The sequence below is a fragment of the Neolamprologus multifasciatus genome, chromosome 1 (genome assembly GCF_963576455.1).
Source record: "Neolamprologus multifasciatus chromosome 1, fNeoMul1.2, whole genome shotgun sequence".
NCBI classification, from domain to species: domain Eukaryota; kingdom Metazoa; phylum Chordata; class Actinopteri; order Cichliformes; family Cichlidae; genus Neolamprologus; species Neolamprologus multifasciatus.
In genome coordinates this window covers 38,956,033-38,982,260 of record NC_140439.1, presented here as the reverse complement: position 1 = coordinate 38,982,260, position 26,228 = coordinate 38,956,033, and the positions used below count along the sequence as shown (strand labels likewise).

General features: G+C 44.7%; 1 protein-coding gene across 2 annotated transcripts in view; it reads left to right on the top strand.

The window, feature by feature from the left end:
* The first annotated feature begins 262 nt into the window (after positions 1-262).
* The window catches only part of bnc1 (basonuclin zinc finger protein 1), a 68,849-nt gene continuing 42,883 nt past the window's right edge, over positions 263-26,228 (top strand). For both annotated transcript variants that reach the window (XR_014874222.1, XM_085160469.1), the window contains exon 1: positions 263-373. Coding sequence is in view for 1 of the 2 variants with exons in the window: in XM_085160469.1 (XP_085016595.1) it covers positions 332-373 (42 nt within the window). In the remaining variant the exon portion in view is untranslated. The remainder of the gene's footprint in view (positions 374-26,228) is intronic.

The following is a 26,228-nucleotide window of genomic DNA, read 5'->3' as shown; positions in this document are numbered from 1 at the left end:
AATGCAACAAAGATTTCATTTATTTATTTCTTACAGAGGAACAGCGCGCGTGTTACTCAGACTCTTATCCTTGAAGCAGTTGTATCCTGAACAACGGCAGCTCCGAGCTGCTGCAGACTTCCTATTGGAAGCTGGTGAGCGTCAGGTTCTCCAGATGACCTGAAGGCAGCGCCGGGCCCATTGTCACCTCAGTGATGAAGGCGGAGCTTCAACTGTCACCTGTCCAATCACAGTTATTGATGAGCTGCAGGTGTTGAGCAGCAGAGGTGCGAAAGCTTCACTACTCTGCTGCTTATTTCTGTTTTTCTGTGATTGTCACAAAGCGGCTCTGATGAATCAGATGTGGACGCGTCCTCAGACAGACATGACACCGGTGAGTCGACCGCTGACGTCCAGCTGTAACGCTCCAAACATGTTTCCTCCAGAAAAGGTGAAACTGGTAAAAATGCAAGAAGGAGACACAAAGTTTTACCTGCTTTCATTTCAGCTCATGAGGTGTTTGATGGGTTTGATGGTTTGATGGGCCGTGTTTATTGCCTTTAAAAACACAATAACTGCAGCTGTGGATGATGTGGATCTTTTAATGTGATATATATTATTTTAACATGTAGTCATGTAGCTGGGGGTCTTCAGACGTGTCCCCAGCCCCTATAATCAGGTGCAAAGTGTTTTAAGACTTTACAAAACCTCTACATCTCATTTGAAACGTTCCCCATCATAAAACGATTATTTTTACGAGGTTATTCGTTGGTCACAGCACCAAGCTGGACTATGGTGGCGCATTCATCCCACAGACAGGAAGCAGACGCTGGGCGAGCTGCAGCTTTCGGCGCTCGTCTCCAGCTCTGCGGGTTGATCGTTGCCTTTAGCATCAACTTTAACGCTTGAAGGAAACATCGCACATTTCTGGTCTTGCTCATCTCTTTGTATCCAAATATCTGAATCCATCAGATTTAGTAACTGTGCTGCACACATCTGGGGTTTGTAACATGTGATAAATTGCCAGTGAGCATTTTGCAGATACCCTTAAGATGAAGTCGGCTATTTTATTAATAATAAAAAAACAGGAGAGCGAGCCGAGCAGCACTCGAAGGCGGCGTGAGTTTACGTCCCTGTTTGCTGGCTGCAGACCAGCACAGGCAGCGCGTAGGAGAGCAGGGAGTGAATATTTCAGCATGGTTGGAGGCATCGGTGGTTGTCAGTGTGAGTGGTGTGTGTGTGAGGGGCTGGGGTGTGCAGCAGATAGCAGAGCACATCTGGTGTTGAGGAAGGGAGGTGGCGGCGGTGGGTCGGGGCCTTGGGAGCAGCCCGTGGCAGCTACCTTCCCGTACCAGCCTCTGGAAGGGAGCTGCCTGCCTGTCGCAGCCTGATTTATACGCGGCTAATGTCAGAGCAAAGCGATGTCGAAACTGTGGCATAAACAGAGTTTAGATTATGATTCAGTGTCGGGGAGGACTGCTGTTCCTCCAACGCAGCCTGATACACTCCAGCAACCTCCAGTTTTCAGGGCTTATCTCAGCCGTGACCTATGTCAGGGCGGTTTCTTCTTCACGCTCCTTCGGCCCGGCTCAGGTAATCCACTTCTCCATCTGACATCATTAACCATTAACAGGTAAAGTCATGAGGTCACCTGAGACCAGTGTGAGGTGAGGAGCAGGCGGTGGAAAACATTGTTCCCATCTCAGATGTAAATGTGTGCAGATACATCAGCTGAACGAGAAACTCACAACTGTGAGGTTTTCAAACTTGAAGCTGGAGAGCGCTGACCGCACAGTCTGGGGGGGTTGTTTTAAAGAACTGCAGCGTGATAAAAAGACGAGGAGACGCTCGGTCAGGAGTCACGGCTGATACGTCAGTGCCAGGTGCGCTAGCCTCTTCCTCTGCTCCCGAGATTATCCAACCTCTGACTGCAGATCAGCCTCAGTTTGAGGCGCCTGCTGCATCGCGTCTGGGAGGAAATCTTCCCGTCGACATGTCCTTCTTTCTTCTGTGTTGTTCTGCGTGCGAGTGTAAGCAAACCTGCGAGCCGCTCAGCAGCCTTTTGTGTCGATGTGTTTGCTGCTTATTGTGCAAGGCTGCACTGAGGCCCTGAGAACAGCGAGACGGGCAACGAGTTCTCCCAGCGTCTGAAACATTAATGCAGAAACCCGATTAGCCATGCCATCACAGGCCTCCTGCTCCTCGCCTATTGATTTTCCTTCCGCTCACCCTCCCCCCCCTTCAAAAAAGCCGGGAGGGAGTCTCTCAAGAGCCAGAGCACCTCTCCTCCTCTCCAAGGCCTCCTCTGGCCTGGGCCTTCTCACCGATCCGGCCCTGCTGATTTCTACTGAGACTTCGGAGGGGCTATAGACTTCTGACGATAACCCTAGGTGCTGCAGGAGAGGGCTGGGGGGGTGGGGGCGGCGATGGGAAGAGGTGGGGGGAGTCTGTGAGCTGCAGTGATCACGGAGGGCTGAATCGGCCTGATCAGTATGCCGGGGTGGAGGAGCGTAGACTCCAGAGAGAGGAGCTGTGTAATCAGAGATGAAAGTTGTGGAGGCTCTGGTCAGCCCGGCTCTGCCTCTCCCCTCTGGTTTCACTGACCTGGAGCGCTTTCACTGAAGGGAGAGATGAACATCTCTGATGGCTTAGCCCAGAGACACGCTGCATCCATACGCTATCTACCTCCACACGGTTGATCAGGGAACTCGGCTGATGTTCCCTGGTAAAAAAGGAGCGTTGTGAATGTAAACGAGTGTTGTGCAGAAGTAACTTTGCTCTCAAACTTTGCTCCTTCGGCTCAGTTTGAGTAGAAAACGTCAGAGCTTGTAAAAATGTTGGATCCACTCATTTCGTAGCTCGGTCAGAGGAATCAATTGTGCTGTTCGCTGAAATGATGCGTCAGTGTTTGGCCCTCGTAATGCGTGTTTGGCTTTAGAGGCTGAGGCGTGCGCGCGATTAAAAATCCTCACAGCTGACAGAAGAGTTTAGTTTTTTAATTGTAGGATGAATATTTGTGATATTTACTGTTTCTATGATCTGATGTTTAAAATGAATCTTCGGTGTAAAATCTGACGGATCACCTCCAACCTCAACAGTTCTCCAGCTTTCTGAACCATCCAGACATAAAGACTTGACTATTTATACACATGGCAAGTCCTGTGTGTTTATACACCTCCCTGCATTTAATCATTAGTTATTATTAATCTTTGGCCCCTCCCACCCAACACCGGTCGCAGCGGATGGCCCCGCCCCTCCCTGAGCCTGGTTCTGCTCTCCTGCTTCTTCCTGTTAAAACTGTGTTCTTCGTTCCCTCTGTCGCCGTGCGCTTGCTTGTAGCGGGTCGACTGATCGTTGAAGTTTCTCTGTGTTACTGTAGAGTCTTTACTAGGGATGCACCGATACCACTTTTTTGGAAACGAGTACGAGTACTTGCATTTCCAACACGTTCTCACTCCCGAGGCGTAACATTTTACGCTAGGTGACAAATCGTCAACATATTACGTTTTCGGCTACCCACCACGTTCCTAAATGACGACCTCGGAAAAATGAGGAAATATGAGAACCGTATGGACTCAATCTACACATGTTCGCTCTTTTTCTTCAAATCGCTTAGAAACACGCTATTTAACATCATTAAAGTCTTGGTTAAGGTCAGGAAAAAGGTTATGGTTAGGGCTGGAATACAGGGCTGGAACGTCTATTACCGCGGGAGCGTCATTGCACTGGATTTCAGCCATAACCCGCCGCGTACCATAAGAACGCCGAAGGTCTCCTTTCGCGTTCCTCAGGAACGCCGCGGGACGTGACAAAACGTCGGCATGTTACGCCTCGGGAGTGAGAACGGGCTCGCATTTCAGTACTCGCCGATACCGATAACTTAATAAAAACATGATTTAAATTTACAGGTAACAGCTTCAGTCCTATAATTTAACAAAAAAACAACAACAAGGGACTGGTTTGGAATTAAGAACATTTATTTAAAATGAAAAGCATGTTGTTAAGTAAGTAAACTTTATTTCTTAAGCGCTTTTCACAGACAGACAATCACAAATATTAAAACAAACAATAAAATCAATAGACAATATACACAATGTAAAAGATCAAATGCAAATAATGCAAAAAATATAAAATATGTAGATAAACAAAAGGCTTGTTTGAACAGAAGAGTTTGTTGTATGCAACATATTACAGAATAAATAATTATGACATTTTTTTTAGCATTATATTGCACTCGGCGCCTGTGATTAACCCCTTACATGCCGCTCAAACACGGACAGATCTCAGATCGTGGTATCGGTCCCCGGTATCGGGGGACTTTTAACGAGTACGAGTACTTTAGAAAATGTGGTATCGAGGCCGATACCCGACACCGGTATCAGTATCAGTGCATCCCTAGTCCTTACCTTACAATATAAAGCACCTCGAGGTTACTATTGTGATTTGGCGCTATATAAATAAAAGTAAAGTGAATTGAACCGGAGTGTTCGGAGCCGAGTTTTCCAGAGTCTTCCATACAAACTACAGGAGACCGTGGCAATTACAGTTGTGACCAGTTTCACTCCGGTCTGCAACCTCCAGGAACCTCTCACCAATCATCTTTGGAGATGTGTGACAGATTTGGAGGCATATTCAGCATAAGAACAAACTCTTAAAATGAGAAGACGAGTTACAACAAAACGAGCCGTCTCGTCTCCAGAAACGTGAAGTTTATTCACACAGCGGTCAAAAGCTGGGTTTTGAACCGCTGATGGAGGATGAACGTCGGGTTACGGCGTGACTGCTGCAGTGCAGGACGCAGTGCAGGACGCACAGCTACAACAATGCTCTGGCAATATTCTCATTAAAATGCATGTAGATCTGCTCCTAAGGCTGTGAGCACATTTGTTACCAGCTGCACTTAACTTTTCTCCAACTTTAAATCAATACGGCGCTGTGGCAGGGGACATCTCTGCCTTTAGAAATGCTGAAATCACTCTGTGTCGAGCATAATTTGCTATTTTTGAAGACAATCGTACCCTGCAGTGAAAAACTTGATTTGTGTGCTGAAATCATGTAGGAGTTACCGCCTCTGCTTTAGGTTCTCTGAACCAACCCCGAAGCTCGGCCTTCCTTCCATTTGTGCTTCCAAACTGCAGCGCTGCATCTTGATGGATGAACCAAAGCGGATGGTGTGCTTTAAATGGCAGCAGGATCAAATATCTGGTGGGAGAGGAGCTTTTTTTTGTTTCCCTGCCTGTGTAGAACAGGATAGGGCCGCCACACGATGAGCCACCTGAGCGTGAGTACAGCTTGTGCTCCGTAGATGTGACGATGACTGGACCAGATATCTGAAGGGAGAGGTGGATTTGTGTGGTTGCTATTGTCTCATGAATAAACAGACTCTGCGTAGGCGTGCTAAAAAAGACTTGATACGCATTGCGAGAGCACTCTGGAACAGCTCTGCTGCTCAACTGATGCAGAAAACAGACTGATGCACAGATAAGACGGAAAATGTTTCTGCGCCGGGGAAAAACGGTGCTAAAACATCATCGCTCACGGCGTAATCGCTGTTAAGTAGGTTGTTGACATACACAGCTGACTGTGTGCAAACAGCTCATTTGGCCAATTAGCCCCTCCGTGGAGGTGGCGTGCTCTACATGAGCCGGTATTGGGCAGAGACGGAGGGAGGAACTCTCCCCTGTGCTGCGTTAATGGAGCTACCAGATGTGTTTTAGAGGAAAAGGAGGTCTGGGTGGCCCGCCACATGTCCAACCCGGGAATGTGCATTTGTGCATACCTTTAGTCCGTGACCACGTCTGTGTGTGTGCAGGTGGACCGGGGGACCACCCTGTGGTCCTGCACTCTCAGAAACACTCATGCATTTCTACAGGCACAATCTGCTCTAATATAAACCTCCTAATGTGCATCAGGACACCAGCGACGGCTGCAGGGTCGCGTTTTTCCAACATTTAGAAACTAAAACCATAGCTTTAAATAAACATTCTGATTTTCTGTTAAGCTTTTTCAAACATCTAAACAATCATATCTCATCTCTGACCTTTGAGCATTAAAAGTTTATGGTGCAGTGTCAGGAAAGCATCAACTTCACTCTTTTATGTTTATATCTTTAAGTTAAATTTGTGTGTAAGTTTGCATTATCACAGGTGGGTTGGTTTGTTTCCTGTCTAAAGACCGCCGCGTCACGCTAACCTGCCTGTGAACCTCTGAGCAAATGATGCAAACCACCAGATTAATGACTGACCTCACTGTGGATGCAGGTTTGGTTTCTTGTTCCTGCCGTATGATAACGTTTCTCACCGAGGACTAGGGATGGGTATCGTTTAGGTTTTATCCGATACCGGTGCCAAACCGGTACTTTTGAAACGGTGCCGGTGCTTAGAGAATGGAGAACACAAACTTTGTCCAAAAACCTCTCATGTTCAGCTGTTTTTTTGTAAAAAGATAACAATGTTAGCCTTTTCTGCAGCTATGGGGCATATATGGTATCACTCTTGGCTGGAAGCAGCTTAAACAATGGAAAAAACACAAACTTTGTCCAAAAACCTCTCGGTGTGAGGTCTCGCAGCAAGCTATCAAATACGGCGCATTTCTCGGCTTTTAAAAAACGCTATGCGTCGCCAGGTGTTTCATCAGATTCGAGGTGTTACCTCCTTTGACAGCATCACAGTATCAGCTTAAAGCACTTGTTGCAGCTGCTGAGTTTGCATCTTTTGCTGTGAAGTACAGCCAGACTTTGACCGCTTCGCCTTGGGCATTTTTAATCTGTAGCTCTGCTCTAAAAGAACGTACGTACCTGGGCCCGCCTACTATCCTCGGAAACTAAAATGATTGGCTAGAATCTAAAGTGTATCACAGCTCAGGAAAATAAAGCACTGAAATGTGCGCTGCTTTTCGGTCTGGTTACTACCGTTTATGACAGAACTGGATACCAGTACCCATCCCTACCGAGGACTCTGTCCTCATGTGCTCATGTTAGCCTAGCCATAGCTAGCCACCAGCTACCACATCATCAGGTGACCCGACTTTGTTGCTGCTGTTCAGTTTTCCATCTTCAGCATGTTTGAGTCTTTTTTGGAGGTTTCTCGTGGAGGTTGAACTTTCTTGCGACAGCCAGGTGAACAGGTGAAGGTTTTATTGGAGCTCAAAGAATTGTTATCTCATCTGGATTTGGAGCTGGAATCGGTTAACGACGTCGGGTTTAAGAAGCTGATCGTAGGAGACGGACGATGCACAGAGGTTCAAACTGGGGCAATGACCGCACCTTACTGGGAACCGTCCCAGTTACGAGTTGCACGATTAAAAGCATTGAGGCACTTTATTTGGCAGAGCGCACTCCCCACGCTGGCAGAGCAGAGCGCCAGCCTCCATCACACTTGAAAAACGATCGTATGATTGATGATTCTCGGAGGAAGCCGATGACTCAGTGCCGCTCGCGCTGTTATCAGTGTTTGCATTCCATCTGTTTCCAGCACTGATAATTGAATAAAAGCGGGACGCTGTGAGTGTTTCTGCACTACAGAACACATAATGGATACGTGTGAGAGATCTGAGTGGGGTGGCTTTTTTTTGATTTCCTGATGGTGTGTGTGATTCCCCGGCAGTTAGAGATGGCTGCTGCTAAGCCTCACCACCTCCACCGCCTCCACGTAGCCTACGGCTGCAGGCCCCTCCTGCTGTAATCAATGACATGTTAAGCTGGCAGGCTTTTGAAGTGAGGGGTTCCAGAGGGGTGCTGAAGGGTAGTGGAGGGGGGTGCACCGAGGAGTTGAGGGGTATTGATGATGTGCGGCGATGGGACACAGGGGAGAAAAGCCAGGGAGGGAGGGATGAAGGGAGTGCAGAGGCAGGCTTTAGGCGGGGGGTTTGTGAGTGTAAGGGGGGGTGACAAGGAGTGAAAGCCAGTCTGGAACTTATCACGGGAAGGAGAAGGACTGGACAGCTGGCTGATGGCTCACCCTGACGGGTCCCAACAGGTCAAACCCGTCCCCGAACAGACGTCCATGTGCTTTTCCTCCTCTGACTCCCTGTGATCGCAGCAGGAAAATATTTCAGATCCAAGAGTTCCTGGATTTGTAGTCCAGGAGGTGCCAGCTGTAGTTCTGCACGCGGTTTATATTCATGAAACAAGCAAAAGCAGTTTGAGCTCTTTGACTGTTTGTTTCTGCAGCAGAGAGGAGCAGAAACCAGTCTTCCTGTTTCATTACGCTGTTCTTGTTTCCACTTCCTGTTTCTGTCTTCCTCCTTGTTGTTGAGTCCCGTCCTCGTCCGAGTGTGCCTCGTGTCTCCTGTTCTGTTAAACTCCTGTTAAACTTTGATTTAACAGGATCAAAGGTGACGTAATCCCAGCGCATGTCTTAAAACTGGAAGACTTACAGTCTGGGAATGATTGTGGACGATTCTTAAAGACAACAGTGCTGACGATCAGATCTCTCAAACTTAACCTCACCCTGCGGCGCTCACTGAAACGCCTGATGCTGCGATAACGCCGACCCTCTGACAGACGCCATGTTCATGTCTAAGTATTGGAAAAGAAGTGAAACACCATACATAACACAACTCGGCTCAGATGTCTTCATGCAGGCAGATATACATTTTATTAAAAACTAGAATATTTTCTAACAAATGCGTGACCCTGCTCTTCCTCAAACTCAGCTGTTGCTTTTCAGAAAGCGCGTTTGAGCTCGCTGGCTGCGGGGATGAGACGAATCAGAACAAAAGAAATCCATTTTCCTGGTAAAATGTCTCTGCTCCTTTCCCTCCCTCCCGTCTCCCTCTATCTCTGAGTACTGTGGAAAAAAAGACGGGAATGTCACCGAGGAGCACGGCGGAGGATATTATGTGTGCTTTTAGTAACTCAGCAGAGCTCATATTTGAAGTGTGAGGCTGTACTTGTGTGTGGGTGTGTGTGTGTGTATTACTATGCACGCATGTGTGACTGTGTCTTCACCCCTGCATGAATATGTACTTGTGTGTGTGTGTGTGTGTGTGTGTGTGTGTGTGTGTGTGTGTGTGTGTGTGTGTGTGTGAGCCCTGAGAACTTGGCAGCGTGTCAGCGGTGAGCTCCAGCAGTGAGGGGGAGCTGCTGTGTTTCTCTGCCCTGTGCTGGATCCCCTTTCAGCCTGACACAATCCCACAATCCCACAGCTCTGAGCCTCTCAGCTGCAGCCTCCACAGAACCAGCGCTAACCCACAGCGCTCTCATACCCACCCAGATCACCGTTTCAGCTCTCCGGGATCTGCCCGCTGTCAGCATCTGTGCCGGAGAGCTCGGCCGCTCTGTAGTTTGGCGGGAGGGAGCCCGGGAATGGGAAACATTCCAGTTTACACGTCCAGGTTTGTTTGTGTTTATCGGGAACCCCGCCAACCTTAACTGCTCCTCCCCGGGTCCTCCATACTGCTCGCACTCTCAGAGACACACAGACTGTAGACCCGCTGTTAAAATCTGAGATTTCCACAGTAGGTAGTGAAAAACATTGTTTACGTATTACTTGGGTGTATGAACGTTCGTGGGCGAGGTCTTCATTATTAGCAAAAGCTGTAAGACTTTATCTAAAAATACAGATAAAAGTCCAAAATCTTCACTTTCTTCAGAACCATCGAGTCGATTCTGGTCCCCAGGCCTTATATTTGATACCCCCGTATAGACCATGTTAACTGGTCTTCTTCCTCTTCCTGTACCAACTTTCACTGGTTTGGTCACAAACTGTATATAAAAGATGGACATGGCCACTATGTTTCTGAAGTCCTGTTATGAGAACAGACGTTTTTGTGTTTCGTGACTGGATGTGATTAGAGAGCGGTGGATTATGATCGCGAGCTTCATATTTTAGTAAGTAAGTAAAATTTATTTATATAGCACATTTCACAGATAAAAATCACAAAGTGCTTCACAATAAGATCAGACATACAAGTTAAAATTAATTAAAAACCCGTTTGTATAAAAATGTCTTCAGCTGCTTTTTAAAGGAGTCAGTAGAGTCTAGACAGCGTAAAGACAACAGCAGAGAGTCCCACAGCCTCGGTGCCTGAAGAGCCCGATCCCCACGTGTCTTAACCCTTTAAAACCGGTCAGAGCGGCACGCTCCGTTTTGCGTAACTATTTTTAAATCCCGGTAGCTCTGCAACCACGTGAGCTAGCGCAATAATTTTTTTGCATATGAAACCGGAGGAGTTGTACTTACATCTTATGCCATCAGCTTGTCCTCGGTCACAGTTTCCTTCCACATGTAGCTTTGCAAAAACTGCATAAAAAGCACTTGCAGCAACAAAAACATAATATTCCAGAAACACGCTTTGCCGATCCGATCAGCTGTTTGTAACACTTCCTACGTCCATCAGCGTGAACTATCGCATGTCCGCCATGACCTGCCCGAAACAGGAAGTGACGTCATTTCACGGGAAATGTAGTTTTTTACCATCAGGGCCTCATGAGCCTATACTGGTGTTTTTAAAAGTTATGTTTGACTTTATGACTTTCTGTGTGGTTTCTGGGATGCTTAGGACTCATATTGCACTGCTGGAAATAGTTTATTTTGATGCATATGCTGCTTTTTTGCAAATTTGCATTATAATATTTATTTTTGTTTTTCCTGCAGTGTATAAAAATTGGTGTATTTCAAAAATAAAACTATGAAGACACTCAAAATAAATTTCCTGTGGTGGGAAACTATTTTGTGCAACTTTTTTGTATTTACAGTTTTGAGGGATAAGCCTCTTAAATTTCTCTAACTAGAAATATATGTTAAAAAAACAAAAACGATTTTCAATTTTTTTGTAGTTTATTGCACTTTCTTACAATTTATGTAATTACTATGCACTTAATGCAGACATATTATTAAAATTTAGGCTGTAATGGTTGTTGATGTATATCAACTTGAAATGCTCCCAAAAATGGCTCCACAGCATGTAAACATATAATATAAGCTCTGGCGGACTTGGTTCTATGGTAGGTCTTAAAGGGTTAAACCTGGTACGTGGGACCACCAGTAACCTCTGACCTGAAGATCTAAGTGCTCAGGATGAAGCATGAGGTTTCAACAGGTCAGAGATATACTGGGAAGCTTCACCGTGCAGAGCTCTAAAAGTTACAACTAAACTTTTAAAATGAACCCTAAAATTTACAGGCAACCAATGAAGAGAAGCCAAAACTGGAGCAATGTGTGACCTCTTGTTTGTACCAGTTAAAAGTCTTGCCGCTGCATTCTGTACAGACTGAAGGCGATCCAGAGCTGATTTGTTGAGACACGTAAAAAGTCCGTTACAATAATCCAAACGAGAAGAGATAAAAGCACGAATCATCTCAAGTTCTGCCTTTGACACCAGTCTGAGTTTAGAAATGTTTCTTAGATGATAAAAACAGTTCCGGACAAGTTGTTTAGAGTGTTTCTCAAGAGACATTGAACTGTCAAATATAACACCTACGTTTCTGAGACTCGACTGAAATGAAGGGTCTAAAAAACTGATATGCTGCCTAATTTCTGAGAGCATGTGATCAGGTGCAATAATCAAAGTTTCTGTTTTTGTCTGTGTCCACCATGACCCGGGTCATCCAGGTCATGGTGATCTAAGGAGCTACTTCATATTTTATTCAACATGATTTGAAATGACCATTGGGAACTGTGGTTACAGGAGTTAGTCGGCCATTTTTATAGCAGTGCAAGTCTTTTTGAAACCAGTGGAGTCGCCCCCTAGTTTCCAATTAAAACGTTTTACTAACACCAGAGTAGTCTCCCACGCGCTGCGGCTCTATACTGTGTTGCTCATCACTTGAACATTTTGCTGCACACATCATTGAGTCATCAGCAAACTGAGCAATCCCTTTTTACTAAAAATGAAAGCAGCCCGATGCATCTGCTCTGAGGTGTTCCTTTAACCTCATTTTTGCTTCTTGTTGGTCAGATTGTTTGTGTGTGTGAAGCACTTTGTAAATGGAGAAAGGAGATTAGATTTCTCAGAAGGATCAAAGTGAATTTCAGCTTCAACATAATTCAGTTTGTGTTGCTTATTTCTTCATTCTGGGTGTTGCTGCATTTAAAGCTTCGAGGATTATCATCGAGAGATGTTGAAAACTTTATTTAAGACAAGTTAAGGTGGATAATCTCGTCTGTGTGTGTGTGAGAAGGTAAGTGAGGTGTTTTATGAACTTTAGATTGAATGTTTCAGACAGTTTTTGGCTTCAAAATGCATTTCTCACACAGCCGACATCATCACGGCGACGTGATGATGTAACCAAGGGGTTAATTCTCAATTTCCGTCCGTCGGTACCCGGCTGTGATTTCTGCTTCCACCCAATGAAGGCGTCAGAATTTCATTCATTGAATCCTCCCCTTCTTCTAAAACTAGCGACTCATAAGCGCGGTGACCAGTGGCTTTATCTCCGTGGTTCTTAACCTGGGTTCGATCGGACCCTAGGGGCTCGGTGAGTCGGTCTCAGGGGTTCGGCAGAGCCTCCGCTGCGGAGGTCCAGACACACCCGAATTATCGTGTAAATTCGTGATGACACGCCCCACTTGGCCATCACTGGCTGCAGATGATCATGCTCCACTGCTTGGCCAATCAGTGCTGCCGGGAATTTGAAGATGAAGAGATTCGATGAAAGGCCCACTCTGCCTGCTCTTGGATTTGTACCCGTTAACAATCCGATCCTCACAGCATCGTACGAAGCTGCTCACCTGATCGCAAAGCAGGGCAAGCCACACACCATTGGTGAAACACTCGTGAAACCAGCTGCGTTAAAGATGGCGAATCTGATACTCGGAACAGCAGCCGAAGGTAAATTATCCCAAATTCCTCTTTCAAATGAGACCATCAGCGACAGAATAGAAGACGTGAGTAAAGACATCTTGGCTCAAGTAGTCGTGGATCTGATTTCAAGCCCTGCAAAATTCATCCTTCAGCTCGATGAGAGCACAGACGTTGCTAATCTAAGCTAGCATGCTATTTTTGTGTGAAAGATGACGTGATAAAAGAAGATTTTTTAATTTGTAAGCCTCTTACAACAACAACTAAGGCAGCCGATGTGAAGAAGCTTGTGGATGACTTCTTCAGAGACAACAATCTTTCATGGGATATGGTTGCAGTTTGTACAGACGGAGCTCCAGTCATGCTGGGAAGAAACTCTGGTTTTGGTGGGCTAGTAAAAGCCGATGCACCACACATCATGGTGACGCCTTGTATTTTGCACAGGCATGCGTTGGCAACAAAAACGTTGCCTCCAAATATGGCAGAAGTATTAAAAACTGTGGTGGAATGTGTGAACCATGTGTGAAATAGTGCTCTGAGGCTCCGCATCTTCAGTGAGCTGTGTAAAGAAATGGGCTCTGAAGTCGAGGTACTTCTGTACCATTTTGATGTTCGGTGGTTGTCCCGGGGACAGGTGCTGAATCGTGTTTTTGCCATGCGTGTGGAACTAGCCCTGTTTTTGCAAGAGCACCAACACTGTCATGCAGATTGCTTCAAAAATCTTGAGTTCATTTTAGCGAACATGGCTGATATATTCGCAGCTCTCAATCATCTCAATCAGCAGATGCAGGGTGGTGGCGTCAATATCATAGAGGTGGAAGAACACCTGAAGGCTTTTCAAAAAAAGCTAACGTTATGGAAACAACAGACAGAGAACAACAACTTTGCAAACTTCCCCCTTCTGGACAACTGTGTAAGTAAGATCGAAGATGTGTCTGGAATCGGAGATATTTCTGTATCCACAGAACTGAAGCAAACGATTGCAACGCACTTAGATGAGTTTGCAAAGTCTCTCCACAGATATTTTCCTACAAGCATCATATCCAGCATGGGTGAGACAGCCGTTCACGTTTGCTGTTGAGACAGCAGATGTCAATGATGAATACCTTGACGAAATCATTGAAATTCAGCAGAAGCAGGTTCAACAGCAACTCTTCAGAACAACAACGCTCTCAACGTTTTGGTGTCGACAAATGGACGAGTATCCAGTTATTGCTAAGAAAGCCCTGGATGTTTTTTTACCATTTGTTACAACTTATCTTTGCGAGCAACCCTTTTCGAGGATGCTGGACATAAAAACGAAGAAAAGGAACAGACTTTGCTGTGAAAATGACATGAGAGTGGCACTTGCCAAGGTCTGGTCTCTCAAAGGCAACAGCAGAAGTCACACTGATTTGCAGGTATGTAATTTGTTGTGAGTTCATGCATTGTGTTGGTTTTCTTCTTTGAACAAGGTGATGTCCATGCACGGCTCATTTTGTGCACCAGTGAAAAACATATCTATGTAAATCCTATTTTATTTTTCACTAAAGAGGGGTTCGGCGAATGCGCATATGAAACTGGGGGGGTTCGGTACCTCCAACAACGTTAAGAACCACGGCTTTATCTTCTCATAGAATTTGCTGGACATCGCCCCCTGCTGGCCATTAGAGGAATCGCAGTCCAGAGGTTGGTTATGTTACTTTGCTCCCAACTGCTTAAATTCTTATCTAGAATATTTTAATTTAACTATTTAAATTATTTTTCCAGTTATTCAAATAAGTTTGAAATAATTAAACTGCTAAAAACAAATCTGTTTACATAACTTTTATACTGCAGTTCAAAACGTCGGACGCCTTCTGACTTTCTCTCTGTGCGATTGTTTTACATGTTAATGCAGCTCATATAACGGCCATTATCTCGGCTGTGTTGCACCAGTTAAAGCTTCAGTATTGATTATTGCTATTATTGTTTTTATTGTTATTGATCCCTGCTGAAGTCCTGAAACCTGAAAAATGTCCCGCTGAAATGCAAAGACTGCACATGAGGAGGTTTCGCCCCAAAAGCAGAGCAGGTACTCACAGTGCCATTGTGTAAATAGATTTATGTAACCCTGAACATGAGTAATACAAGCGCACACACACACACACGCTGTAGGATTTTCACAGCAGTGTTCGAGATGTGGTGCTTTCATACTGATGAGTCAAATTTAACCCATAAAATTCACCTCAGCAAACTGGATCTGTGTGTTTGCAGGTGCAGCCTACTCTACTTTTATCTGGTGTTTTTCTGCTATTTTAGATTCAGCGTTCATCCTGAGATCAAACGCTCACACGAGCGTAGTCATACCGGGTTACAACGTCATCCTTTTTATGTCGCTCATCATTTTAGATGATGAAAACTCTGGAAACTTTAGTCTTAGTCATGAGGAGCCCTGTAAGCTTTATGAAATTAAAGTTCATCTTAATTCAAGGTCAAATGTGAGACCAGGTAAAAATCCAGCTGAGGCTGCAGGCTGCGGCCTCCAAGACTCTTCTGCTGTGTTAAATAAATGTTTGCCGTCGTGTTCGTGTGCAATCAAACCGCTGATTCACTCCTCAGTTTTACTGTAAGCGTGAATCAGCAGATTCCTTCATGGATGAGGACGATGTGAGCGCTCACATTTTAAGCACATGAACAGCAGGCGTGACACGGGTGGATGATGGGGTGAGATGGAGTTAGATGATCTCTAAAGGAAGCAGCAAAAAGAAGAGGAAGCTATAAAAGCAAGGAGGAAATCATCCACAGAGACGTAAACAGTTTGTGTCTCAGGCTGTAAACGTGTTTATTTGAAGTTTTAACAAGCGAGTCTATGGGGACTGACTCACTGCTGGAGCCTCTGCTGGACGTTGGAGGAACTGCAGTTTGTGGTACTTTCTTTATGTCACCATGTTTATTGGTTTATTTCTTGTAAATCCAGGTTTTCCGAGTTCAAAGGTCTCTGGCGTTTCCTCCATTAACACGTGTAGTACATAAGACAGTATGGGAACAATTATGTCCATGATGCAGCTGGCGGTCTGCACGAACGTGGTTAAAAAGCAAGTTTATCTCCGGCCTCAGTGTGCATCATCATCGTCATCAGCAGCAGCAGCTCTCCCAGATGGACCTTCACAAAATGGGTATTGATTAACTCTTCTCAGAGTGGTGGTGATAATGTGACAAGCAGCAGTCATTTCCCACTGAAACATCACTTTGGTCCTCCAGTGAAGCCTTTATCATGAGAGTATCAGAGGCTTACTGGAAGCGGTCTTCCGGCACTGGGGACCTGTCAGGCCAATGAGCCAGTGGATCAAATGACACTGTGGAAACCGTCTTAATGAGCCTGTCGTGGCTCCAGGAAGTGACCATGACATGTCTTGGTTGGAATAAGTGTAAGAAAGAAGCCGAGGGCCTGCGATGAACTTCAGGCTCACAGAAACGTAATGGACATCTGCACGCAGGACGCATTCAACAAATACGATTTGTTTATTAAGAACTATTGATCCTGCAGACAGACCGACAGTGAGTTTCTGAGATTGACCGTTAAAATAAAAGGCATATAATATAAAATATTTCAAAATAAGAGCATATAATTATATGTGCATTCAACTAATTCTGCTATTGAAAAAACCCTGTGGAAAGACCAAATTAAATAAAAATGTCTCTGTATAGATTTTTGAAGTTTTCCGTCTTGAAAAATCAAACGAACATAAAAGCTACAACGCCAAAAACGCTTGTATCAAACGAAGCGTTTTCACCGCCTTGTGTTTTTGTCACTTTATTTTGAATTCATCACTCAGTTTACTTCCTGTTTTATTGTAAAGGTTAGTTCTACAGCATGTCTTTATCCTGTCTTCCTTCTCTCACCCCAACCAATCACAGCAGATGGCTCCGCCCCTCCCTGAGCCTGGTTCTGCTGGAGGTTTCTTCCTGTTAAAAGGGAGTTTTTCCTTCCCACTGTCGCCAAAGTGCTGCTCATAGGGGGTCATATGATTGTTGGGTTTTTCTCTGTATCTATGAAGCGCCTTGAGGCGACTTTTGTTGTGATTTGGCGCTATATAAATAAAATTGAATTGAATTGAATTGAATTCTCCATGTTTATCTTATTTATATTTAAACTGATAATATCCATCAGTGCACTGCAGTTCTGTTTCTGCACTACAAATACTACTGCTATTATTGTTATATGTATTATTAATAAAATTTCCCAAACGTGGGTTAAAAAGATTTATTGATCATCTTTATTTGAAGGCCTCGTTGAACCGTGAGATTGTGCTGACTGTGGAAACGCAGTCACACGTGCTTAAAAAACTACAAAATAATATAGTTTGTTTTATGCTCCTGCAAAGGAAACTATCTAGGTAGAGACTGACCTTTCAAAATAAGAGCGTAAGAATTGTTAGATAATCACAGCACACAACATATAGCATTCTGTATGGGGAAAGCTGGACGTGGATTATAAGTCATTCATTCTGAACAAATCTGAACTGGCTGTTATGAGACTTGCATTTGAAATATGAATTCTTATTTATAAAGTCGTTCTGCGTAGACATTAATCAGACTGTGAGCAGAAGACACAAATAATGAACGCTGTGCTGTTGGATAATATAAAAATACACATCTGTAAACTAAATATGTATTTTATTTAAATAATGAAGTACAGTTTAATAAATTACAATAACGAGCTGAATCACTGAGGTGCTGAAGCCTTGTGAGAAGCAACATTTTCACGGCTGCTTTCAAACAAGCAAACAAACTTGTCCTGGTTCTGCCAGATGGATTTGCAGCAGGTCAGGGGATCAAGGATGGAGATAACAATGTGCTATGAAGTGAAAGAAGTGAGTAGAGAATGTGGAAGGAGAACTGAGAAGCTGATGAATCTTCATTGTGAGCGAGCAGGATTGTTGATGGACGAGAGGGACGGCTCATTCCTGATGATGCTCCTCAGAGAGGAGGATCACGGGGCGCAGGGACGTTTCCATCGCTGCAGGTTATTTTCTGACTGTTTCCTGTTGAGACAAAAGGTTCCAAACTTGTCGTGCAGAGCAAGGATGTGCTCAAACCACGTTTACTGAAAAAACTTTGGTCTCTGTTGGATGTTATCGCTTTAATTTCTATTAAATATCCCATTTGTGGATGTGAAAGGGAGATTTTAATCTCCGGGGACTTCCTGGCTGGATAAAATAAAATGCAGCCAAATCTTTGCAAACAGTAACAAATTGTCCTGTTGTGCTTCTCGGTGAGCGCGCCAACAAGTCAAAGCAAATGAAGTAATTAGAAATCTGTCAAAGCATCCCTTCATATCCCAGCTCATTTGATATAATCGCGCTTGGGGAGCCACCCTGCTGCAGACGGAGACAGTGCCACATCAGCACAGCGTTCGTGTGTGCGTGTGTGTGCATCTCTGCATGTACATGCATGCGTCTCGGGTCTCTGTGTGCGTCTGTGCGCTCTAAATGCTGATTGATGTATCTCTGGCTTTGTCAGCCCTTTGGCATAGGTGGAACAGGTGTGACTCTGCCACAGAGCGCGGCTCAGACAAGCCATATCACGGCACAATGAGGTCATTGTGCAACACGCACATTCCTGCACAAGGCCCTCGGACTTTTACAGGCTGGAGGTAGCCATCTGTGCGTGTGTGTCGCTCCAGGTGAGGGGGATTTGGACGAGATTTGGTGTATGAAAGAGATGCGTGCTCACCAGCTGCATGTCCCTGCACACTCAAGGAAACCTCCGAGGCTCACACACACACACACACACACACACACAAAGACAAGCCAAGTGACGATTCCTGAGTGTTGCAAAATCAGCGTCTTGTCTGAGAGAGTGGGCGTCGGGTTAAGTGGGGCTGGCTGGGTTTTTTCCGACCGTGTCACCGCTGTTCCCCATGCAGACCCCGGTCCATTAGAGCAGTATGGACGTTACTACGGCGATGAAGTCATCCGGAGTGACTCAGGCGGCTCAGTCAGTGGCATCTGTGTTTGTTTGGCTGACACTTCACAGTCCCGAGACGCAGTGAACTCAACTCTTCCTCATATCCCCCCACCGTCTGCCTGTCTGCATTTTTCCTGCATTCATCCTGGAGAAGGAGCGCCATTTCTGAGGAGGTGGGCGACGTGAGCGGCGTCTGATGCAGGGCAGACATTTTTATAGATGTTGTTCAAGGAACTCTGAGCGATATTCCACAGGAATAGTTCCCCACTCCATGACGGTCGTCACATTCATGCCTGTGTTGATGGTGTGGAGCCTCTGGTGGTTTAAAATGAGCCTGATGCTGAAACCCCAAAACATGCAGTTCCACTGATGCCCACTAGTCTTCAGCTAGTGTGCTCTGTCCATCTTTGATACATGGCGTGTGGTGGTGGCCTTTTATTAAAGCAGCCGAGATCAAGTGAAACCGGTGTAGGTGTGACGCTGGATTTGAAAAACCCAATTACAGGAAGTACAACCCGAACGCCACGCTGTCACGCCTGTGTTTGAGGAACACCTCAATCTATGACATGTGATCGGAGATCCCGTGGTGGCGGCTCTGTTTGCGTCAGTGTCAACAAGCAAAGCCGGCGTAATGAGCGCTCTTCTCCTGGGCAGGATAGCGGGATGTGTGTGTAAAACAGGGTACGGTTTAACCAGCCTCGACTTGCTGTGCGGTGACATGTCTGCACCGCACCGACTGGGAGGATCTGCTGTGTGTGTGTGTGGATCAGTGGGTGTAAGGCTGCAGGCTGACTGCTGGGCTATGCTTGAAAGACTTCTGGCATGTGCTGGTGCCTGCATTTTTCACCCTTGACTGGAAGCATATGCTGCTGCACAATCGAGACAGTGTTAGACGGGCTTGGCGTGAGGGACCCGGGCGGCTTCCTCCACATCTGGCAGCGCTTGGCCCTCCTTCCAGGTGAGTCACGTCCCACGGGAGGGTGGCTCCGCTGCGGTCCTCGGCCCCTCGGTGCCCAGGCATCTGGAGGTGTCTGGATCTGTCCCACAGTCACAGCTATCTCCACATGCTTTTCCAATTTCATCACCCCAACCTCCCCCTCCTCGTCCTCCTCCCCCACCACGGCCCCCAGCCACTCGCTGACCCCTACGGTTCCCCGATTAGCTCCACCTCCAAACTTCAGGTGACACGGTTTCCCAATAGAAGATCTAAAGGGGCAGCACAGACAGGAAGTGTAGAGACAAGAAGGCAAAGATGAATATTTAATTATTATATTACGTATTAAAATCAAGCTGCTTGTTGTTTAGACTTGGAGATGTTCTTCATTCCTCGAAATCTTACATTTCCATATAAATCAATGTGACCTTCATATTTCTCAGAATTTTCTCATTGTGAGTTAATCGAATAAATAAAAGAAAAATGCATGAAATGAAAATACGATTGTAGGCGATGGAGAAAGAACCTGAACTATAGAGACGCATAAAGAGATGGTTTGATCCTAAATACTTTCAAATATTGTGGTTTTAATCATTACCACTTCATGAAGTATTAAAGTATAGTAGTATATTCATAGTAAAAGTAAATATTAATAGTATGTCTCCTGTTTCCAACAACATGCTTCTCAGAAACATCTGATAAACACTGAATCTTCGATTTCTTTATTGGTAAAAGCCAAAGATGAGATTTTATTTAAATCCTAAAACATTAAGCACATATTAACCTTTTTTATTTAGATACAGAGATTATTCTAAAAGGTCGAGCTTTCACAAACACAAAACTGATCACAGATCAGCTTTAAATGCTACACATTAAAAGCACATTCGGGAATTTCCCGCCCTTAGGGATAAATGACATAAACCTTATTATGAATAAAAAGTGTTTTGTTTCCTTCCACCGATAATTTCTTTATAATAGCTCACAGATGTTGAATCTTTTCTTTCTTTCTTTCTTTTTATTACAGATCATCTTTTTTTTTTTAACCTGATGTCTCAGGAGAATTTTTTCTTTTTAACTTCTTCTTTCATACTTCTGACTTTCATTGCTTTAGATGTGCAGACTTTTCTTTTACAGCATGCTTTCCCCACTCTGCTGTCTTCATCCACTCACTACATCTGGTCAGAGCAGATGGCCCCGCCCCTCCCTGAGCCTGGTTCTGTTGGAGGTTTCTTCCTGTTAAAAGGGAGTTTTTCCTTCCCACTGTCGCCAAAGTGCTGCTCATAGGGGTCATATGATTGTTGGGTTTTTCTCTGTATGTATTATTGTCGGGTCAACCTTACAGTATAAAGCGCCTTGAGGCGACTGTTGTTGTGATTTGGCGCCGTATGAATAAAACTGAATTGAATTGCTTTGCGGTAAATCCCCGCCCTCCCTCCTGCAGTAAGAACAAAACTGAACATGGATCAGAACGTCTTGATGTTAGTGGATGAGATCCAGCGCAGACATGTTGGGCAGTCGTGTTAAAAGCGCTGTCCTTATGCCTCCAACTTCTCCCCATGATGGTACAGTCATGGGATATTGCACATGTGTAGAGTGTAGCATGTACTTGTGAAGCTGTAGGACAGCGTCTGTGTTGTGTGTTGTGTTGTGGTTGGGGTGTCGTATGGCTTGATGGTAAAAACTGTTTTTAAGTCTTGTAGTCTGAGCAGACTCCTGTAACGTCTGCAGATGGTAGCAAGAACAGCTGATGTGCTTTTGCGTCGTTATACGTTGCAGTAACAATATATGTTGTTGACACAGCACTGGATAAGGCTTTTATTGTGAAATGTGTAGAACATTATAAGCAGTCGTGTGCATTGTTAATGTGACGTCTCCAGTAGAGCTCAGGTGGTGTCGGAAGATGAAACAGAAGTAAAATGAAAGTGAATTCAAGAGAAAAATAGCCCCCACAAAGTAATAAAGAAACTATAAAACCTCCAGGACTGTAAACTTGACTCATACATTACTGTAACAGTGAAAGGAAAGCTTACGTATTTATAGGTGAAAATTCTGGATTGATCGTTTCTGTCTGTCTGGAAACTGTGATTCATGTCACATCCTGCCAGGTTGTTCACAAATGACGCTACGCCATCGACCTTTCCTCTCTGACAGAAGCTTTCCTGTGCCCACAGCCAGCACATGAGCCTCTGTCGGAGTTCCCCACGGCTCTATCGTTAGCCCCCTCGTTTTTTGAAATCGTTCCTAGACGATGTGCTGCTATATGTCCCTCTGTAATCCAACAGCCTTGATCTGACTAGAAAACGCAGAACGCCATGGCTCAGTTTGAAACGTGAAACTGATGATCACACAACCTGATGGTTTATGTGTGTCACCTGATAGCTAACTATAATATATAAGACGATTTAAAATGAAAAACACATCTGAAAATAATGAATAATAGTTTGTTTCTTTTGAACTCTGTGCCTTTGTTTCATGAGTCAGTCAAACACACGTTATTAAATCTGTTTGGATTTAATGTTATTGTTATTATCATTTGATTAAATGGACCCTATTCTATACATTAATTCCACAGAATTAAGCTAAAAGATAAAGAGGGGCGACTATGCAATCTTTCGAAATGTAAGAATTTGAGTTAGTTGTTGTTTTAAAGACGGATTTATTGGAGAGGCTCAGTGGTGGGGGTGCAGAAGGTCCAGATTTTAGTCCTCCTCGGCCTAAATGAAGGACTCCGGTCCAACCGTGATCCTGTGTGGAGAAGCAGAAGAGGATGGCTGGACGTATGGATAAAAAATGCTGTCCCACAGCTCCCTGAGTCTCCAGTCTGATTTATCAGCCGTCGGTCTCAGCAAATTGTGCCATCGAGGCCGACGGTAAACACGGTCTGGGAGTTACTGACACTGATGTCTGTTTGGAGTGTTGCTGTTCCTTTAACTCTTAAATTAGATCTATTACGAGCTCCCTTGTGCCTTTTATTCCTCTCTCTGATTATTAAATCCTTTCTCTCTGGATTCATTTTTCTCTATCAAACTTTTCCCATTGAGATCCAAACGAAACCTTCGTCACTGTCGTTTAAATTGCTTCCTAAAAATGTTTTTTTTAAAGATCTCGATGATAACTTTAGGTTTTTGAAGCAGGACTGAAGGGACGGCGTGTATCGTTGGACTTGTTTGGTGTTGTTTCCGCTGAAAGTAAATAAGAAAGTCATGCATGAAGAAGCGTGAGCATGCGTGCAAAAAGGAGGTAATAGGAGGTGGAGGGGGAACAGCTTCACCCCCGACCCTTAAACAGAAATGTCACAGGCAGCCGAGGTAATTATGTCCCCTAGCCTGATGGCGGTCGGGCGGTGGGGGTGGGTAGGGGGGCAGCTGTGTGTGCTTGCTGGTCTGAGGAGGAGGGGGGGGGGGGGTCTGCTGATGTGTCAGAGCGGATTGATCATGACACAAACAGATGTATGTTGGTGGAAAACACGCCGATGTCCGTGTGGAGTGCGTCTATCTCATCATTAAAGAGACGAAAATAAACATCTTGCTCTGATTAACGGCGGCCGTCCCGGCGGACTCGTCAGCCGCGCCGTTACACGTGTGTGTGTACAGATCCTGGTTTTACATAAATGTGTTCCTGTTCGGAAACGGGTGAGCCATGTCACAGCTGTGTGTGTGTGTGTGTGTGTGTGTGTGTGTGTGTGGGCCAATCATGTGGGCTGTTTTTCTTTTCTTAGGCATCTAAACAGAGAATGAATAGAAAAGATGTTTGTTTTTTGCTGTTAAAAATATAAATTGCACGCAGAATCTCTGTCTTTCACTCTTATATACACACACACACACACACACACACACACACACACACACACACACAGAGTCTCCATAGAAAGGAATGCTGCTGGAGTCTCACATTTCACTAAAGAAGCAGAAAAGAGTGAGCGAGTGCCATCGAAATAGAGGAAAAGGGGGGGAAAAAGATCAAGTGGAGGCTCGTTTGAGTCCGTGAGTGTGTGTGTGTGTCTGTGTGTGTGTGTCAGCTGAACATCATTTTAAAGCTGTAGTCCATGTGCGTCTGAATGCCATTATAGGACAAGCATCTGGAGGGCTAATGAAGCCGGTCTTTGATTCACTGTCACACACAGGGGTGAGCCTTGATTGGCAGAGGGGATGCCACAGTGTGTGTGTGTGTGTGTGTGTGTGTGTGTGAGACGGTCTTTCTTCTTCACTGTCTTGTGCCATCTCTGAGGCGACCCGGTTTCTGGCGTCTAATGGAGGGAGACTGGACGTGTAGCAACAGTAAACAATCCGGCGCGCCCTCCTGGGATTACCGCTGTCTCTTTGTCTGCACGTGTCGAGGCTGTGGAGCACGTTCGAGCTGACTTTTACTGAGAAAAAATAAGTGAAAATTGGCTGCGTCGAGTCCCGCGAACGCCTCCTGATATGGGTCTTGTTTACTGATAAGTTTAAGTCTTCAGTCCTGCAACGGCAGCTTTCCTAATGAGGCACCTCTCCTCTCTTATGTTGAAATGATAGCCTCAGAGAAGATTTTCTGTGCTCGCACCGCGCGAGCATCGATCAGTCCAGGCTTGTAAAACAGCTTCCACAATCCAATTTTCCACCTTGCTGTATTCATTTCAAATTGCCTTACTGATGCCATCTTAGGTCAAGCAAACACCTGTGATTCAGAGCTGTACAAATATTTTTACCTGTCTGTGTCTGCGTGTGTTTTGATCAGTGAACTGAAACACTATCAGTCAGTTACTGTCCTCACCAGTGTCGGTCAAGTTACTTGAAAAAAGTAATCAGTAACGAATTACTGATTACTTCCCCCAAAAAGTAATCCCGTTACTTTACTGATTACTTATTTTCAAAAGTAATTAATCACTTAGTTACTTAGTTACTTTTTAAAAACACGATTTACAACCTGAATAGGTGATAAAGTGATAGATCTTTCAGCCCAATTCTACTTTTTCTGCATAATCATCATACAAAATGTAATCAAATGGAAAAGTCTCTTTTTAAAACTTGTTTTATTAGTTTTAATCTTTTAACTTTATGCATCAAGCAAACATTTAATTATCTGCAACATTCTCTGACTGGAAGAAATTAGTTTAACATTAAACCTATTTTCTGCACATTCCAGCACATAAAATAAAATATTTTGTGTGTTTACACTCAGTCTTTCAAATAGATGCAAGTAAAACACAGCAGAAAATAAATAAAGTCAAAGACTAGCGGTCCTGTTGCTCTATTTTCACCTGTAAAGCAGGAGTGGGGTAGGCGGAGGGTTACCCTGGTGCAGGTGTGCAGCGGTCAGTGGAAGAATCCGCGAGTTTCTCTGTGAGTTTCCCATTACGTCGTAGCTACTCGGTGCTTGTTTGGAAGTTTAGGGGTTTTTTTCGCTGTAAAAAGAAGTTTTCTTCCCACGCACAACGGACACTAATGTTTTTGTCACTTTTTATGGAATCAAACTCAAAGTAAGGTCAGTACTTCCACGCTTTAAACGCTGCACGCTCATACTCTCTCTGCACTCGATATATGATCCATTGTTGATCTGCACACAGCTGTTGTCACGAACGTCGCACTCGCTTACGTCACTGTCATGAGACATTCTCGCAAAAAATCACAGTTTTAGTAACGCAGTAACGCAGCGTTCCTACGGGAAAGTAACGGTAATCTAATTACCGTTTTTGCAATAGTAATCCCTTACTTTACTCGTTACTTGAAAAAAGTAATCGGATTACAGGAACGCGTTACAAGTAACGGGTTACTGCCCATGTCTGGTCCTCACAGAGCAAATAACAGGATCTGACACAATGCGGTCAAACGCTGATTGTTATTGTGATCGTTTATATTTGGTGTTCTGAGGCAGCGAGAGCAGAAACAGGAGGAGGTGGGTTGCAAAGTGGCTTGCAAAGCAAAACAACTATAAGCTAAAGCAGCTTACATAGTGAACTCTGTGATGTTAGATACATGACAGCTACACTTTTATAGGAAATCTTCGCAGATTCATCAAATCAAAACCATCTGACAAAGAAGCTGAAGAGTTACATCTTCTAGTTTAGATGGTTTAATCTAAGCTAGGCGTGTTTAGCATGTGGTTAAAATGTAACCTAACCATTGGCTCGAGAAAATTCAGAAGATAATGTTCAACTGACAAGAACCAGCAGCAGCTGTGAATCGTCCATTCAGCTAAAGATTGATCTGTCCACAGATGGATGTCATGGATGAAAACAAACATATCTAAAGCCTTTTATCTAAATCAGGACTGTCTGACATGTAGAGGATAAATGTGGCGGATATTTGAACCACGTTTTATTCGTGTCTGCCTCTGAGCTCGACACATGAACGTCAACACACGTCAACTTTCCCCGGGAGGCTGAGCAGTTTAAAGCGAGTCCACCAACACACCCCCACATTGATTCTTTAGCATCTCAGGGTGAATGTCATCCGTTCTTGATCTGGTGTTTGGATGAGGAACTTCCTGGTAGGACCTTGCCAACAGGGAGCTTCTAAACAACCCCAGCAAGTTTCTCTGGAGTCTTCAGGCTCGTCTCTTCCAAATAGGACTCTGTATTTGGCTCAGGAGCTTGTCAGAGTGCTCCCTCCACCTCCTGACAATGTCCCCAGCCCCCAGAACATGGCTTGAACCCAGCCCT